The sequence below is a fragment of the Musca vetustissima genome, unplaced genomic scaffold, assembly GCF_032173495.1.
Source record: "Musca vetustissima isolate MV318-11 ecotype Yass unplaced genomic scaffold, APGP_CSIRO_Mvet_v1 utg569129, whole genome shotgun sequence".
Classification (NCBI taxonomy): Eukaryota; Metazoa; Arthropoda; class Insecta; order Diptera; family Muscidae; genus Musca; species Musca vetustissima.
In genome coordinates this window covers 5047-22730 of record NW_026877691.1, presented here as the reverse complement: position 1 = coordinate 22730, position 17684 = coordinate 5047, and the positions used below count along the sequence as shown (strand labels likewise).

Here is a 17684-nt window from a genome sequence, read left to right as displayed (position 1 = left end):
TAAAAAAAATAATATATATTTATATATATATATATATACATTAAATTTTTTTTTTTTTTTTGTTTAACTCTGTAGCTTAATCTATTTTCAACTAAAAAAAAATATTACAAAAAATAAAATACAAAATTCCTAAGCGCTATTAATTAAACGCCGCTAGATGAGCCTTTTCGCCCACTGTGCGACCGGAGTTTTGACCGGATTTTTCCAACAAATGAGCTGTAATTTTGTATTTTGAGTTCCTAATAGCTACCAAGTCTCTCCACAAAAAAGTATATATATAGGTACATTTCTTCCGGTTGCCCCCATATAAGGATACCCTCCAATTTTTTGTATTTGGGGGTTCTTAAGCGCGGTTTTCAACCGAATTCGTTGTAATTTGGTATTTTATAGTCGTATATTGTAACAAATCTTCCTACAAAAAATTATTAATATTCACCCCTTTTTAGGGGTAGTCCTCATATAACCCCCTTTTTATACCATCCACCATAGATCGTTTTTCCGTTTGTAACTCATCGAAATTATCATTTCCGACCCTATAAAGTATATATATATATATATATCTTGATCAGCGTATGACGATATAACCATGTCCGTCTGTCTGTTGTAATCACTCTAGCCTCTAAACAAATTGAGATAGATCGCCAAAATTTTGCACAGAGCCGTCTTTTGTGTTCAGGCAGGTTAAGTTCGTAGATGGGCTTTATCGATCCACGTTTAGACATAGCTCCCATATAAGGGTTCTTGAGCGCGTTTTTCAACCGAATTCGCTAAAATTTGGTACATTGGGTTTTTATAGGGTACCGAATATCTCCACTAAAAACGATAAATATAGGCCCACTTTTTCTGGTAGCCCCCATATAAGGGTACCCCCCAAATTTTCGATATTTTGAGGTTCTTGAGCGCGTTTTTCAACCGAATTCACTGAAATTTGGCATTTTGAAGTCGTATATGGTAATAAATCTTCCTACCAAAGATTATTAATATTCACCCCTCTTTAGGGGTAGTCCCCATATAACCCCCTTTTTAGATTAAAATAGTTATCTGATTTGTTCTGCGTATTGGGGTTGATTCTAAGACTCTGTTGTAATTATTTCACCTGCGGGGGATATCGAGAACGTTGAACTATAGTCCAAATTTATGCCTAGCCTCCATATAATGATACCTTCCTATTTTTGGTATTTTTATTTTTTAGCGTAAAGAAATGTATTCCGATGCAAAAATTTTAATTTCGAAATAGAGCTATATATGTTCTCAATTAGGCCGAAATAAAACCTCTTAATTGCACTATTTGGGAGACGTCTTAATTGCACCCTACCATGCGTCGTCAATATCGGACTACTTTCTGGGGTTTTTAGGAAAAATATCGATTAAAAATTGCTGAAATTTGTATTTGGTGTACATTGGATTCTCGATATAGGTCCACTTTTGGTTATGTACCCTATATTTTCGATAATAGTATCCGTTAGTATACCTATGGTGGAGGGTATTCAAAGTTCGGCCCGGCCGAACTTAACGCTTTTTTCACTTGTTTCATCTCACCCTGTATTTAAATCTGAACCGATTTCAACGAAACTTGACGTTAGCCTACACAAACATGTACTGATGTTCAACAAAATTTTGTGACAATCGGTCACATTTTGGGTCTTTGGTGCACCATTTACTTAAAATCGCAGGAAACTATATATGGGAGCTATATCTAAATCAATGTTTAACCCGTTCAGTTTGTCCATCGCACAACGATGAGCAGACAATTTACAACCAATTTACTCTTAGATTAATAAAAATATTTGTATTTTCTTATAATCACCACAATTTAATAAATGATATTACACAACATCACATTTGGCCCAAGATTTTAAAACTTTGGCAACTCCAATATAAACCCTTGTAACTTTTGTTTTAATGTTTATCGACATAAATTCATGTTTGCCTTACTTCCTTTTGCCTCAAATGCAAAACTTAACAAATGGTTATGACTAAATTTATTTTGTATTTATTTTTCTCAGTTTATCCGCATCACTTGATGGTTACGCCAACAATTGAAGAGTTCGCTAACGAAAACTACTTCAACGCCAATGGACAACAAGCGGATGAGGACGATAACTGCAATGAAACAACCAAACAAAAAGGGCAACAAACATCAACTACGACAGCAAAAACAACGACAACTACTAGACAAACTTGTGACAATTGCACCGCCAAGGAAATACATCGAGTTACCCTTCAGCTGCTGGTGGATTCGACAACAACCATGGAAACAACCACTGAATTGTACAGCACCGATTTCATGTGGCATGTAACTTCTCCGATGGCAAACCATAAAACCAATAACTACATACACAACAACGACAACAACATCGTCAATTTTGAATTGTGGACACAGAAATATGTTGGAGCTGTGGGCAATTTGGATGCCATACATCTTGATACGTTCCTGGCGGAGACTCGAGCATTTGCCAAAAACGTTGAACTTTATCCGAATAAACTAAGAAATTTACAGCAACGTGTAATGAGAGCCAGTTCACTAACATATCTGCCGTATGTCAAAACTGATTATGTGGTAAGTGTACAGGGAGAGAGAAAAAGGATAAGAGATGGGTAATTATTAACAATATTAGGTATATGTACAGTGGATCAGTGGTAATGCAATAGTTATACCTTTGTGTTGGAATGTCAAGACATATTAAATAGGGGTTCCGGGTGAAGGAGTTCCGTTATGATGACTGAGGGTAGAAAATTCCTCATGAGGATTAGGTACTTGACAAGTATATAATAGACCCAGCAGGAAAAATTTGCATACATCACATTTGTGAGATATGGATAAAAAAAATTATGGTTAATTGCTTGTTTAAACCGGTATTTTTGAGGAGGCCAATAATATGTCTAGGGGTATTTAATTTAAGGTTCAAAAAAGTAAGAAGGAAAATACGCACAAATACTCGAGGTAGAAGGATTATATGATTTACATAAATATTTTTTATTCGATCTAACTGACTGAACTTGTCATGTGAAATTCGGATAACCCACAACAGAAGAAGACGAATAACTAACTAACAGACGTATCGAGTTTGTTATATGTCTATATCTGAACCGATTTCAGGAAAACTTGCCAGAGACTAATTTATATTACTTCAGTACGTTGTGTCAATCGGCCTAGCAACATCATTCTAGACTTAATTCAGTACCCTATACCAAAATCATTCTATACTTAATTCAGTACGTTATGCCAAATTTCGTGCAAATCGAAAGATATATAGGGACTTTTGTACACCATTTACCTTAAATCGGACGACGATATATACGTGAGCTATATCTAAATCGGAACCGATTTCCACGAAACTTTGCACACACCATTCTAGACCTAATTAATTATTCTGTGCCAAATTTCGTACAATTCGAAAGATATATAGGGACTTTGGTAAACCATTTACCTTAAATCTGACGAAGATATATAAATCTGAACCGATTTTCACGAATCTTTGCACACATCATTCAATACTTAATTCAGTACGCTATGTCAAATTTCGTGCAAATCGAAGGATATATAGGGACATTGGTACCAATTTACCTTAAATCGGACGAAGCTATATATGGGAGCTATATCTAAATCTGAACCGATTTTCACGAAACATAACACACATCATTCTAGACCTTATTCATTGCGCTGTGCCAAATTTCGTGCAAAACTAATGATATATATCGACTTTAGTGGACTATTTACCTTAAATCGGACGACGATATATACGTGAGCTATATCTAAATCTGAACCGATTTTCACGAAACTTAGCACACATCATTCTAGACTTAATTCAGTACGCTATGCCAAATTTCGTGCAAATCGAAAGATATATAGGGACTTTGGTAAACCATTTACCTTAAATCGGACGAAAATATATATGGGATCTATATCTAAATCTGAACCGATTTTTCCCAATTTCAATAGGGTTCGTCCTTGGGCCAAACGAATGAGCTGTGCCAAATTTCATCCAATTCGGATCATAAATGCGACGTGCACTTTGTTTACAATTTAACATGGACAGACGTCCGTCGGACGGACATGTATAAATCAGAATCTGAAAGTGATTCTATGCATTCTCAAAAGGAACCATTGGTCTATCTCGATTATTTTTTCCTGTTACAAACATATGCACAAAGACAGAATACCCTGTACCACAGTGTGGTGAAGGGTATAAAAATGGTGGAGGACCTCAAGATAGGGTAAAGTTCCAAACATGGTCATATATCGAAAATTTTATATAATTAAAAACCTCCAAAATCCCGAATTTAAAATTACCATCACTTCTTTCGGACTTTGATCGAGGTTATGTCAAACCGTGCACCAATATAAACCAGTAAGGAAAGTAGTAAAGTCGGACTGGGACGACTATATGATACCCTTCACCACTTTGGGTATATTGTACTTATGTATGCTTACAATTGACTGCCAATGTTCTCTCGATGGAACATACTGATGCCTTTCGCCAACCTATGCTAACTTTAATTTCATTTGGGCAGATTTAGATTGCTCTGCGTACCATGGGACAAATTTATTGAAACGGATTTATAGCAAAATTGATACAAGCTATTCGGTACGCTACACTTTTAAAAATTTAATCTCAATCAGACACCTGTTGGAAATACATATGGAAACTGTGGCTGCATTTGCACAAATTGCGGTAAAACGCCATAACGTCATTCAAGTCTCAACTTGATACGTTGTGAAAAATTTCGTTTTAATCGAACAAAAATTAGGAGTTTGGTGCATCATTTATGTAAAATCGGAAGAATATATATGTATATATCGGAGCTATATCTAAATCTAAACCGATTTGCCGAAACCAGAATCAATTCAGTACGCTATGCTAAATTTCGTGCAAATCGAAGGATAAATAGGGACTTTAGTGCACTATTTACACAAAATCGGTCGAAAATATATATGGGAGCTATATCTAAATCTGAACCGATTTTCACGAAACTTGACAAACACCACTCTCAACTTAATTCAGTGCACTATGCTAAATTACGTGCAATCGAAAGATATATAGGGGCTTTGGTACACCATTTACATTAAATCGGACAAAAATATATATAGGAGCAATATTTAAATCTGAACCGATTTTCTCGGAACTTAACACACACCATTCTAGACTTAATTTAGTTCGCCATGACAAATTTCGTGAAAATCGAAGAATTTATATGGACTTTGTTGCACTATTTACATAAAATCGGGCGATAATATATATGAGAGCTATATCTAAATCTAAACCGATTTTCACGAAACTTAATATATGTAATTCTAGACTCAATCCAGTGCGCTATACCAAATTTCGTGTAAATCGAAAGATATATAGGGATTTTGGTACACCATTTACAGAAAATCGGACGAAAATATATATTGGAGCTATATATAAATCGGAACAGATTTTCTCCAATTTCATTAGGGTTCGTCCTTGGGCCAAAGAAGTGACATGTGCCAAATTTCATCCAAATCGAATCATAAATGCGACCTGTACTTTGTTTACAATTTAACATATGCAGACGGACGGACGGTTATGCATAAATCGACTCAAAAGGTGATTCTATGCATATTCTCAAAACGAACTATGTGTCGATCTCGTTTCCTTTTGCCTATTACAAACATATGCACAATGACATAATACCCTGTACCACAGTGTGGTGAAGGGTACAAAAACAAACCATTGAGCGGAGTAGTATAGTCGGACGTGGCCGACCGTAACTACCATACCATACACTACCACTGAAGATTAAGTTTCTGTGGATCTATTTTTCGAGCTAGGGCAACATTTCCCTATATTTGCACTCTATTGACCGATTATATGTCAATAGCATCACTTCCTAACCCTGGCATATTTTCTAAATTTTGTTTTCCCGAGGTGAACATTTACGCCATAAAATAAAAAGTTGGTCACTTTAGTTTTTGGTTGATATGACCCTCAGAACAGGTCAGATCCCCTTCATCGGGTAAAATGCTCGATGTTCTGCTTATAATTATAACCTCTAGAGCGACTAGAAAATTTGACAAAAATAAAGTTTTCGGTTCAGTACACCCCTAAATACTATCTCAACACTACCGAAAGTAATAGGCGTCGTTCTTGGCGATAACCGGAACTTCCACGTATATTTTCAAGGCAACCAGAGCTGAATTTTCGCTCTGGAAAAAATATCATAAATCGTAAATATTTACATATAACATCCATATCCGAGTACATACAACAATATAATTGGTATCAATTTAAAGGTCAACCATCACTCAACTTCTCCTGTATATGTTCTTCAGGAGTAAAATTTTCCACTCTTCACACAAAAGTAAGGTTCCATTTGACCCGCTACATATTAAGCAATCTTATTTTTTGACTTGATCCCCTTCTCCATGCAAATTTTCGTTATGTTCGGGTCATAATTGTAGCCTCTAGAGAAACCAGAAATATAGACAAAAACCAGTGAGCGGAGCAGTATAGTCGGACGGGGCCGACCATATGATACCCTACACAACTACCACGGAACTCTAACTTTCTGCAGATCTATATCTATTTGCACCCTATTAACCGATTAGAGTCAATAGCTCCTATTTCTTGCCAGAAAGGTATTGGTTGACTTGACCCGATGAATAGTGACAGATCATTACAAAAGCCCATCAAATTAGTTGGCCAGATTCATTCTCCAATGTAACATTCTGCTTATAATTGTGGCATATAGATCGACATGATCATCGCCGCAAATTATAGGCGTTGTCTTTGACCATAACCGGAACTTCATGGAAACTTTAAAAGCGATCAGCGCTATATTTCCGCCTTCTAGTGTGGTAATGGGTTACTAAATAATATCTCAGTACGTAAGCACCTGTAAATATTTAAATGTAACTCCCACATCCGAGTACATACGACAATATAATTGGTATCAATATAAAGGTCAACCACTGCTCTTAGATATACTATCAACTTCTAAGGTCTGTGCTCTTCAGGGGTAAATATATATGACATAGAATACAAATTTTGTCATTTTTCACACAAAAGTCAGGGTCCATTTGACCCGCTAAATATTGACCAATCTTTATCAAAACAAGCATGCTTATTCTCTGGCCCGATCCCTTGCTCCATGCAAAAATTCGCGGTGTTTGGGTCATAATTGCGGCCTCTGGAGCGACCAGAAAAACCGACAAAAATTAAGTATTTGGTCCATTTCATCCCCTAAATATTAACCGACCTTTTCCAAAAACAATAGGGGTCTTCATTGGCCAGAACCCATCCTACATGCAAAATTTCGTGAAGATTGGTCCATAACTGTGGTCTGTATCTTGTTTAGAAATTATTATGGACAGACGGACGGACGGAAACACATGTCTAGATTTGGCCCATAACTGTGGCCTATATCGTGTTCACAAATTATAATGGACAGATGGACACACATGTCTAGATCTACTCAGCTAGTCGAGATATGAAAAATGGTATAAATGGTGGATCTAGGCCCAATATTTCGCGGCGTTACAAACTCTTGGGTTTGTACAAAGCTATAATAACTTGACTACATAGTTGTGTTGGGTATAAAAACAAAACATTTTCGGATTTAATACAGGCTTTCTAAAAATATTACGATATGTCAAGTTCATTCAAATGCCTTTTCCAAATTTCGAAAATGTTAGCCCTTTGTGAGTTGGGATGGTAGCAACAGATTTGTCCAATTAGACTAATCTTCGGAATTATTTTAATTATACCCTCCACCATAGTATGGAGGGTATATTAATTTTGTCTTTCCGTTTGTAACTCATCGAAATATTCATTTCCGACCCTATAAAGTATATATATTCTTGATCAGGGTAAAATTCTAAGACGATCTAGCCATGTCCGTCCGTCCGCCCGTCTGTCCGTCTGTTGTAATCACGCTATCTTCTGAAGGAATTGAGATAGGGTGCTGAAATTTTGCATAGGGTTGTCTTTTGTCTGCAGGCAGGTCAAGTTCGAAGATGGGATATATCGGTCCACGTTTAGACATAGCTTCCATATAAGAGTACCCGCCAAATTTCGGTATTTTGGGGTTCTTGAGCGCGTTTTTCAACCGAATTCACTGAAATTTGGTATATTAGGTTCATATTTGGTACTAAATCTCTCCACCAAAAATTATGAATATAGGTCAATTTTTTCAGGTAGCCCCCATATAAGGGTACCCCCAATTTTCGGTATTTTGGGGGTCTTGAGCGCGTTTTTCAACCGAATTCGCTGCAATTTGGTATTTTGTAGTCGTATATGGTAACAAATCTCCCTACTAAAAATTATTAATATTCGCCCCCTTTTTGGCGTAGTCACCATATAACCCCCTTTTTATACCCTTCACCATACTGTGGTACAGGGTATTATGTCTTTGTGCATATGTTTGTAACAGGCAAAAATAATCGAGATAGACCCATGGTTCCTTTTGAGAATATGCATAGAATCACTTTCTAAATCGGTTTATGCATGTCCGTCCGTCCGTCTGTCCGTCTGTCTGTCTGTCCATGTTAAATTGTAAACAAAGTACAGGTCGCATTTATGATCCGAATTGGATGAAATTTGGCATAAGTCACTTATTCGGCCCAAGGACGAACCCTATTGAAATTGGGAAAAATCGGTTCAGATTTAGATATAGCTCCCATATATATATTTAACCGATTTAATGTATACGGTCCCTATATATTTTTCGATTTGCACGAAATTTGGTACAGGCTAATCATTTGGGCCTATAATGATGTCTGCCAAGTTTCGTAAAAATCAGTCCAGATTTAGATATAGCTCCCATATATAGTTTCGTCCGATTTCATGTAAATGGTGCCCCAAAGTCCCTATATATCTTTCGATTTGCACGAAATTTGGCATAACGTACTTAATTGAGCCCAGAATGATGTCTGCAAAGTTTCATGAAAATCGGTCCTGATTTAGATATATCTCCCATATATAGTTTCGTCCGATTTCATGTAAATGGTGCCCCAAAAGTCCCTATATATCTTTTGATTTGCACGTAATTTGGTACAGCCTAATCATTTAGGTCTAGAATGATGTCTGCCAAGTTTCGTGAAAATTGGTCCAGATTTAGATATAGCTCCCATATATAGTTTTGTCCGATTTCATGTAAATGGTGCCCCAAAGTCCTTATATACCTTTCGATTTGCACAAAATTTGGCATAAATTGAGTCTAGAATGATATCTGCCAAGTTTCGTGAAAATCGGTACAGATTTAGATATAGGTCCCATATATAGTTCCCTCGATTTCATGTAAATGGTGCACCACATATATGTTGCGATTTGCACGAAATTGGGCATAACGTACTGAATTGAGTCTAGAATGATGTCTGCCAAGTTTCGTGAAAATAGGTCAAGATTTACATATAGCTCCCATTTATAGTTTCGTCCGATTTCATGTAAATGTTGCACCAAAGTCCCTATATATCCTTCGATTTGCGCGAAATTTGGCATAACGTACTGAATTGAGCCTAGAGTGATGTCTGCCAAGTATCGAGAGAATCTGTCCAGATTTCTATATAGCTCCCAAATATAGTTTCGTCCGATTTCATGTAAATGGTGCAGCAAAGTCCCTATATATCTTTCGATTTGCACAAAATTTGGCATAACGTACTGAATTGAGCCTAGAGTGATGTCTGCGTTGTTTCGTGAAAATCGGTCCAGATTTAGATATAGCTCCCTTTTATTATAGTTTAATTTAAATAATTGACGCACCAATAGGAACGAAACGTTCTGAAATTAGTATAACCTATCCTGTGACAAGTTTGTTTGAAATTGCTTGATATTTGGATAGAGCTTTTAAGTATATTGGGCATCAAACTCCTCATGTTAGTCAGTTTGACATCAAATTTTGCACAACGTACAAAATTGAGCATAGAATTATGTAGTTTCGTTTTCTAAAAGTACAGACATAGCCCAACGGATGGCCTATTTATATTTGTTTGAAGTCGATTTACATACTTTATGGATAGATCTACGTAGATTCACATTTAGATAAATATCACATATTTTATTTCATCCAATTTCATTCTAATAGTCCTGTTTAATATACCCATAGTGGTGAAGAGTATCATATAGTCGGCACCGTCCGACTTTACTACTTTCCTTATTGGTTTATATTAAAATAGTTATTTGATTTGTTCTGCGTTTTGGGTTTGGTTCTGTTGTAATCATTTCACCTGCGGAGGATAGAACGTAAGGTTCGATGATGTACTATATATGAACTATAGCCCGGATTTAGGCCTAGGCCTAGCCCCTGTGTGGGACGTACCAGAAGGAGTGGACCGATATTTCCCATCTTCGAACTGGAACAAAGTTTAGATGAAACAAAGTTGAAATGGATTTGGTCTAAAAAACGTGGGGTCTAGAACTAATATTTCGACGAGGCACATTTTCACTGTATCAAAGTGTATACACCGTCATTAGCCATAAGGCTGAGGGTATTAATATTCATTAAAAATTGCTGAAATTTGTAGTTGGTGTACATTATAGTTTACATAATCAGTGTGTAGAAAGGTCACTTTTTGGTATGTTCCCTATATTTTCATTTCAAATACCTGTCAGTATATCTATGGTGGAGGGTATCCAAAGTTCGGCCCGGCCGATCTTAACGCTTTTTCACTTGTTTTTCGATTACAACTGATACACCATCAGTCTGATATGAGATTTACAGGTTTTCAAAATGCTGGCTTTCAGAAGGAGTAGACCAATAGGATTCATCAACAGTCTGCAAGACTGGCAAACAAACGAGATTTCTTAATCGTCTCAACATTTTCTAAAATGGATTTTGTCCAAAACACTTGTGTTCGGAAGCCGTTATTAAGGCACACTTTGGCCTTACCAAAGTTTAGCCATGTATGCAGTTATTTGTACGGGCCACTGTCTTTAATTTCTATTAGATTATTTTGTGTTCAACTTCAACTACAATTTGTTGTCATAGAACCAATTAAACACCCACTCTCATTACATTGCACAGCAGTGGAGAGGCTTGGTGCAAAGGCGGAATATACAATTCCCCCCTAAGTGTATAGACCCAAAAAGACCGAAAGAAACGAAAGAACGGCAAAAAGTTAAACAAGCAAAACTTTTGCCAGAACAGTTTATTGTTGGTTAAGTTTCGACATAAGTTTGAGGTTTAAGTTTTTCGTTTGATGCCACTCGGCGGTTCAGTTCAGTTCGGTGTAGTTCGGTTCGGTTTGGTTGCCTGTAATGGTGTCACTTAATTGTAAACATATGTTGTGGCATGTGTTTATCTAACAGCGCCGTTTCATGTTGCGCTCTTTGGGCACTTGCCAAACAACTGGTGTCGGGTGTGTTGTTCCAAAGCAAGCAAGTGACGCTATGTATGTTTGCCCTCCCACACACCTATGGATCTTTGTGATCCAAGAGGAGTGGATGCCCTGTAAAACGTAGGAAAAGAAAAGCAAAATGTAAACTTTTCTTCACACTCAATTGTCAATCCAGAATAACTGTGCCCAGGAGGGATTTAACTTGTGCCATAATGATGAGAGGGCGTATGTGAGTGTGTGTATGCGTGTGGGTGTAACGATGTCCTGCCAATGGTTATTGTTGTAAACAACCATAAGATGACTATCATTGATTTAAATGCCCACCCTCATACTCGGTTATGTGGGTGTCATCTTAATTATACATCTCATGTGTTAACAAGGGAGGACTCGAAGTGACTTAAATGTGAATATTAACAAGACGAGGCGAATATCTGTTAATCTTATTAAATAAAACTTTATAGAAGAGATAAGGATAAGGAAATTTAAGAATTAAAATTAATATGAATTGGAGGTAGGGGTTTCCAATTTTTTTATACCCTACACAACTATATTGTCAAGATAATATAACTTTTTGTGGCCCCAAGAGTTTGTACCGCCGCAAAATATTGGTCCTAGACCCACCTTTTATTATACCAACCGTCATATCTCGATTATCTAAAATTGATCTAGACATGTGTGTCCGATACATACCATATTTATGGACCAATCGCCACGAAATTTTCCATGTAGGACCGTTTCTGGCCAATAAAGACCCCCATTGTTATAGGGGTTACAACACGAAATTTTCCATGGAGAAGGGGATGAGGCCAAGGAATAAACATGGCGTTTTTGATAAAGATCGGTCAATATTTAGGGGGTCAAATGGAGCCAGACTTTTTGTGAAATTTGTATTCTATGATGAATATATTTACCCCTGATGGATATAGACCCGAGAAGTTGACTGTATATAAATATTTACGGAGATCTAAATATTTACGGAGATCTACCTATATTATGATTTCTATTACCACACTAGAGGAGATATATTTTATGTTCATCTATCTGAAATTTTACACGATGTTCCGGTTATGGTCAAGGACGACATCTATATGTTTCGGATAGATCAGAATATATATATATATATATATATATGTAGAGTATGAAATGGACCAAAGACATTTTTTGCGTGTTTTCAAGTCGCCCTATAGGCCACAATAATAAGCCGAACATCACAACGCATCACATGGGAAAGGGAACTGGTCAACTAATTAGAATGACTGTTTTGATCGCTCAATATTCAACGGGTCAAATAAATCAAAACCTTTCTGTGTAAAATGACAAAATTTTCATCATATGGAAAATGTTCAGCTCGGAAAGAATATTCCGAAATTATGGCTGGGGTACACTTATGGCAAGGGGTACAAACATCGCGAAATATTGCCCAGGTACTGAAAATAGATCCGCAGAAAGTAAGTGTTCCCTGTCAGTTGTGTAGGGTATCATATGGTCGGCCCTTCCGACTATACTAATCCGCTCACTGGTTTTGTTATACCTAACAACAATATAGTGAGTGAGAACATATCCATTTTAAGATAGTTCTCTATCGTACAATGTGTCACCCTACCAGATCCACTGAACTTGTTTTAGCTTCCATTATAAAAGGCGACCCAAAGCACCTGCAATCGATTGGGACCATTATTTATAAGCTATAGTTAGCATTGATGGATAATTAGGCTGCGACCTCCAATATACGGAAAATGATTGTGAAAAGTTTGTGTCAATTTTGTGTAAAATCGGGAGCTGTATCTAAATCTGGACCGATTTTCAGGAAACTTAACACACAACATTCTAGAGCTAATTCATTACCATATGCCAAATTTCGTGCAAATCGACAAATATATAGGGACTTTGCTACACCATATACATTAAATCGGACGAACATATATATGGGAGCTATATCTAAATCTGAACCGATTTTCAGGAAACTTAACACACATCATTCTAGAACTAATTCATTACGCCATGCCATATTTCGTGCAAATCGAAAGATATCTAAAGAATTTGGTACACCATTTACATAAAATCGGACGAAAATATAGTAGGGGCCTATATCTAAATCTGAACCGATTTTCACGAAACTTAACACACATTAGTCTGGACTAAATTCAGTACGCTATGCCAAATTTCGTGCAAAGCGAAGGATATGTAGGGACTTGGTACACCATTTACATAAAATCGGACGAAAATATATATAGGGCCAGGGACGTACGCAGGAGGGCGGACCGCCCCCCCCCCCCCCCCTAAATGATTTTCTATACCCTTCACCACACTGTGGTACAGGGTATTATGTCTTTGTGCATATGTTTGTAACAGGCAAAAATAATCGAGATAGACCCATGGTTCCTTTTGAGAATATACATAGAATCACTTTCTAAGTCGATTTATGCATGTCCGTCCGTCCGTCTGTCCGTCTGTCTGTCCATGTTAAATTGTAAACAAAGTACAGGTCGCATTTATGATCCGAATTGGATGAAATTTGGCATAGGTCACTTATTCGGCCCAAGGACGAACCCTATTGAAATTGGGAAAAATCGGTTCAGATTTAGATATAGCTCCCATATATATATATTTAACCGATTTAATGTAAAAGGTCCCTATATATCATTCGATTTGCACGAAATTTGGTGCAGCATAATCATTTAAGTCTAGAATGATGTCTGCCAAGTTTCGTAAAAATCGGTCCAGATTTAGATATATCTCCCATATATAGTTTCGTCCGATTTCATGTAAATGGTGCCCCAAAGTCCCTATATATCTTTCGATTTGCACGAAATTTGGCATAACGTACTGAATTAAGCATAGAGTGATGTCTGCCAAGTTTCGAGAAAATCGGTCCAGATTTAGATATAGCGCCCATATATAGTTTCGTCCGATTTCATGTAAATGGTGCCCCAAAGTCCCTATATATCTTTCGATTTGCACGAAATTTGGCATAACGTACTGAATTGAGCCTAGAATGATGTCTGCCAAGTTTCGTCAAAATCGGTCCAGATTTAGATATAGCTCCCATATATAGTTTCGTCCGATTTCATGTAAATGGTGCCCCAAAATCCCTATATATCTTTTGATTTGCACGAAATTTGGTACAGCCTGATCATTTAGGTCTAGAATGATGTCTGCCAAGTTTCGTGAAAATCGGTCCAGATTTAGATAGATATAGCCCCTTTTATTATAGATTGATTTTAAGTAATTGACGCACCATATATATTTTCGCCCGATTTCAAGTGTAATTTGGCATCAAACTCCTCATGTTAGACAGATTGACATCAAAGTTTGCACATCGTACAAAATTGGGCATAAAATTATATAGTTGCGTTTTCTAGAAGTACAGATATAGCCCTACGGATGACCTATTTAAATTTGTTTGCAGTCGATTTACATACTTTATGGATAGATCTAGGTAGATTCACATTTAGATAAATATCACATATTTTATTTCATCCAATTTCATGCTAATAGTCCTGTGTAATATACCCATAGTGGTGAAGGGTATCATATAGTCGGCCCCGTCCGACTTTACTACTTTCCTTACTGGTTTTGTTTTGTTCTTGTTTCACAGTAAATTTATGTTTGTAACAGCGAATTTTTTCATTTTGTACTACCGGAAAGACAATTAGGTTGAATGTTTCGGTGTGTTTTTCGTGGGATTTGGCGCAGAGTGAAAATCTGGTAAATTATGGATTTGCCATGTCTGAAGCCGCATTGGTATGGTCCAATAATGTCATTGACCATTGGCTTCAAACATTCAAACAGCACGCTGAAAGGAAACTTATTCTTCAATATTTGGAACATATGGTCTTGTATCCTTTTTCGAGCACGGGACACAGGATTCTGAGGCTTCAATCATTGGGTATGCCATTCCTCCAACTAAATTGTACTAATCAGCTGGTGTATGCTCCTGACCAGCATCTTTTATTATTCTTCAGCCGATTAATTGCTATTCTGACCCCATCTTGGATAGGTGGTATACAATCTATGCCGTCATCTCTATTGGTTCTGGGGTATTTTTCGTACCGCCAATTTTTGATACCAGAAGCTTTGCAATATGCATCTTTCATATCCTCGCTTACTGTACCTGTCACCAGGTTTCCTATTTCATCTTGCCTGCACCAAGGAGTGCTTTGGACAAGGAGTGCTTTCGTCAAGCTGGTGGGTAAGTTGAGCGGTTTGAAGCTGTTGTGTTTGAAGCTTTTCAAAGTCGAGTTTTGTGTGCTACATTAGATCGCACCTTTGCTGCTACATTAAGACGTGTGCGAACTCTAGCTGCTCCGAATTGATATTCGCTCCTCGGATCGATCGAACATCTAAACACAACATGATAAATTGGATTTCTATTGGTATCTATCATCCCCTACGTCACCCGACGTCAAACCTGTAAAGTAAATATTGATGTTACGATAGAACTCGCACTCGTCGACATAAAAAATCCCCTTCAATATATGAAGCATAGTGTTTCCCTTAGACCCTTATATACAAAAAAACTGATCTATAGAATACTAAAAATTTAGACCCATCGGAATAAAGTAACAGTAGTATATAAATAATATATATGCCGTTTATCTTCCAAAGCCTCCAGGAGAAGGTAATGTCGATGGCATCGATTCGAATGGACCCAATAAAACGGTGTCATTTCTTGGCTCTGAGGCGGATTTATTGCGGACATTTTGTGAGGCACATAATTGTCGCATACGAATGCAACCATGTAAGTATGGTAACCTCTTCGAAAACCCGACACACATAAAGCCCCCTATATTTCTTATCAGATGGACTTGATTTTTGGGGTGCAATTTTCGATAATGGTACTTCGGATGGTGCAATTGGTGATATTTATGAACAACGAACCGAAGTGGTAATTGGTTGTCTGTACAACTGGTACCCTGAGGTATGGGAAATATCACAATTTATTGCAAAATCGGCGGTGACTGTACTAGGACCGGGACCAACGTAAGAACAAGTATTTCATTAGGACAACAACAAAATAATAAAATATTTTTGTTTCCAGTCAATATCCACGCTGGCGTACAAATATAATGCCATTCTCCACGGAACTTTGGATATGCCTGATTCCGACATTGGTTATGTGTTCGCTGATGTTTCATTTTGTAAAATACACCGCCTATGGCTGTATGAAACATAAACCATCCAAGAAGAAACATGGTTTGAAAAATTTCGAAAAGGCAATGCTGGATGTTTTTGCTGTGTTTATACAACAACCATCTGTCGATACAGTGTAAAAGATAATTTTTCTAGAAGATGAGTAAATAATAATCTTGGATAAACACCTTTTTCAGGCTCAAACGTACCGCCAGTCGAGTGTTATTGGCATTCCTGTTGTGTGCCACAATTACCCTGGAGAACACATACAGTGGTCAATTGAAATCGATTTTAACAATGCCATTGTTTTACGAACCCATTGATACGGTCGAGAAATGGTCCAACACTGACTGGAAATGGGGTGCACCTTCGATTGTTTGGGTAGAGACAATATTGGGATCAAATATAACCAAGGAACAGCGTATGGCATCGCGTTTTGAGATACGTGATCATGATTACATGTACAATGCAAGCTTTCGTGATGATTATGGCTTTGGTGTGGAACGTCTCTATAGTGGATTTTTAAACGTTGGCAAATACATAACCATACCGGCAGTGGAATCGAAAGTGGTGATGGTATTATGTCTTTGTTTAAAATACAAAGGATTAGCCAAAAGTCATTAAAATGGTCAAAAACTCATTAAAAATGTATCAAATTACAGTAAACAAATCGTCTGTCCGTCCGTGTATGTGTGAACACGTGCGCTTTTGTTTACAAATAGTGTGTGTGTGTGTGTGATCCTCCGTTCTGAGTATGGCAATTTATGTATGTGCGTGTGTGTGTGATCCTCCGTTCTGAGTATGGCAAAGTATGTGTTTGTGTGTGTGTGTGTGTGTCTCCGTTCGCAAACTGTGTTGATCGACGTGTGTGGGCGCGCTCTTGACCTTGAGTATGGCAATGTGTGTGCGTGTGTGTGTGTGTGTCCGTTCGGTTTAAGAATATTAGGGATGGCAAACTATGTGGGCATGCGCGGAGCTTACCGAAATGTTTACAAGGGGAAGGGGGAACAGATATGTGGAACAAAATATAGGGAATAACAACAACAACAGCATGGTTAGCGATAGAAATGGTCAGGGGCATGAAGAGACAGACGCAGTTATGTTTATTTCTGATCGTATCAATACCAATGTGTTTATGTTAAATCGAGCATTGTTGAGTGTTGGACATGCGTGGAAAGGGTGGCAAATATGTGGCAAGGGGAAGGGGGAACAGATATGTGGAACAAACTATAGGGAATAACAACAACAACAT

General features: G+C 37.3%; 1 protein-coding gene across 1 annotated transcript; it reads left to right on the top strand.

Moving 5' to 3' along the window:
• Positions 1-2006: 2006 nt before the first annotated feature.
• LOC133322372 (uncharacterized) lies at positions 2007-17008 on the top strand (the record flags this gene model as incomplete). The annotated part of the gene is made up of 5 exons (XM_061531374.1): positions 2007-2560; positions 15908-16040; positions 16102-16282; positions 16341-16568; positions 16630-17008. Coding segments are annotated over 5 exons (1475 nt in total), but the record flags the coding sequence as incomplete, so codon positions are not given.
• Positions 17009-17684: the final 676 nt, after the last annotated feature.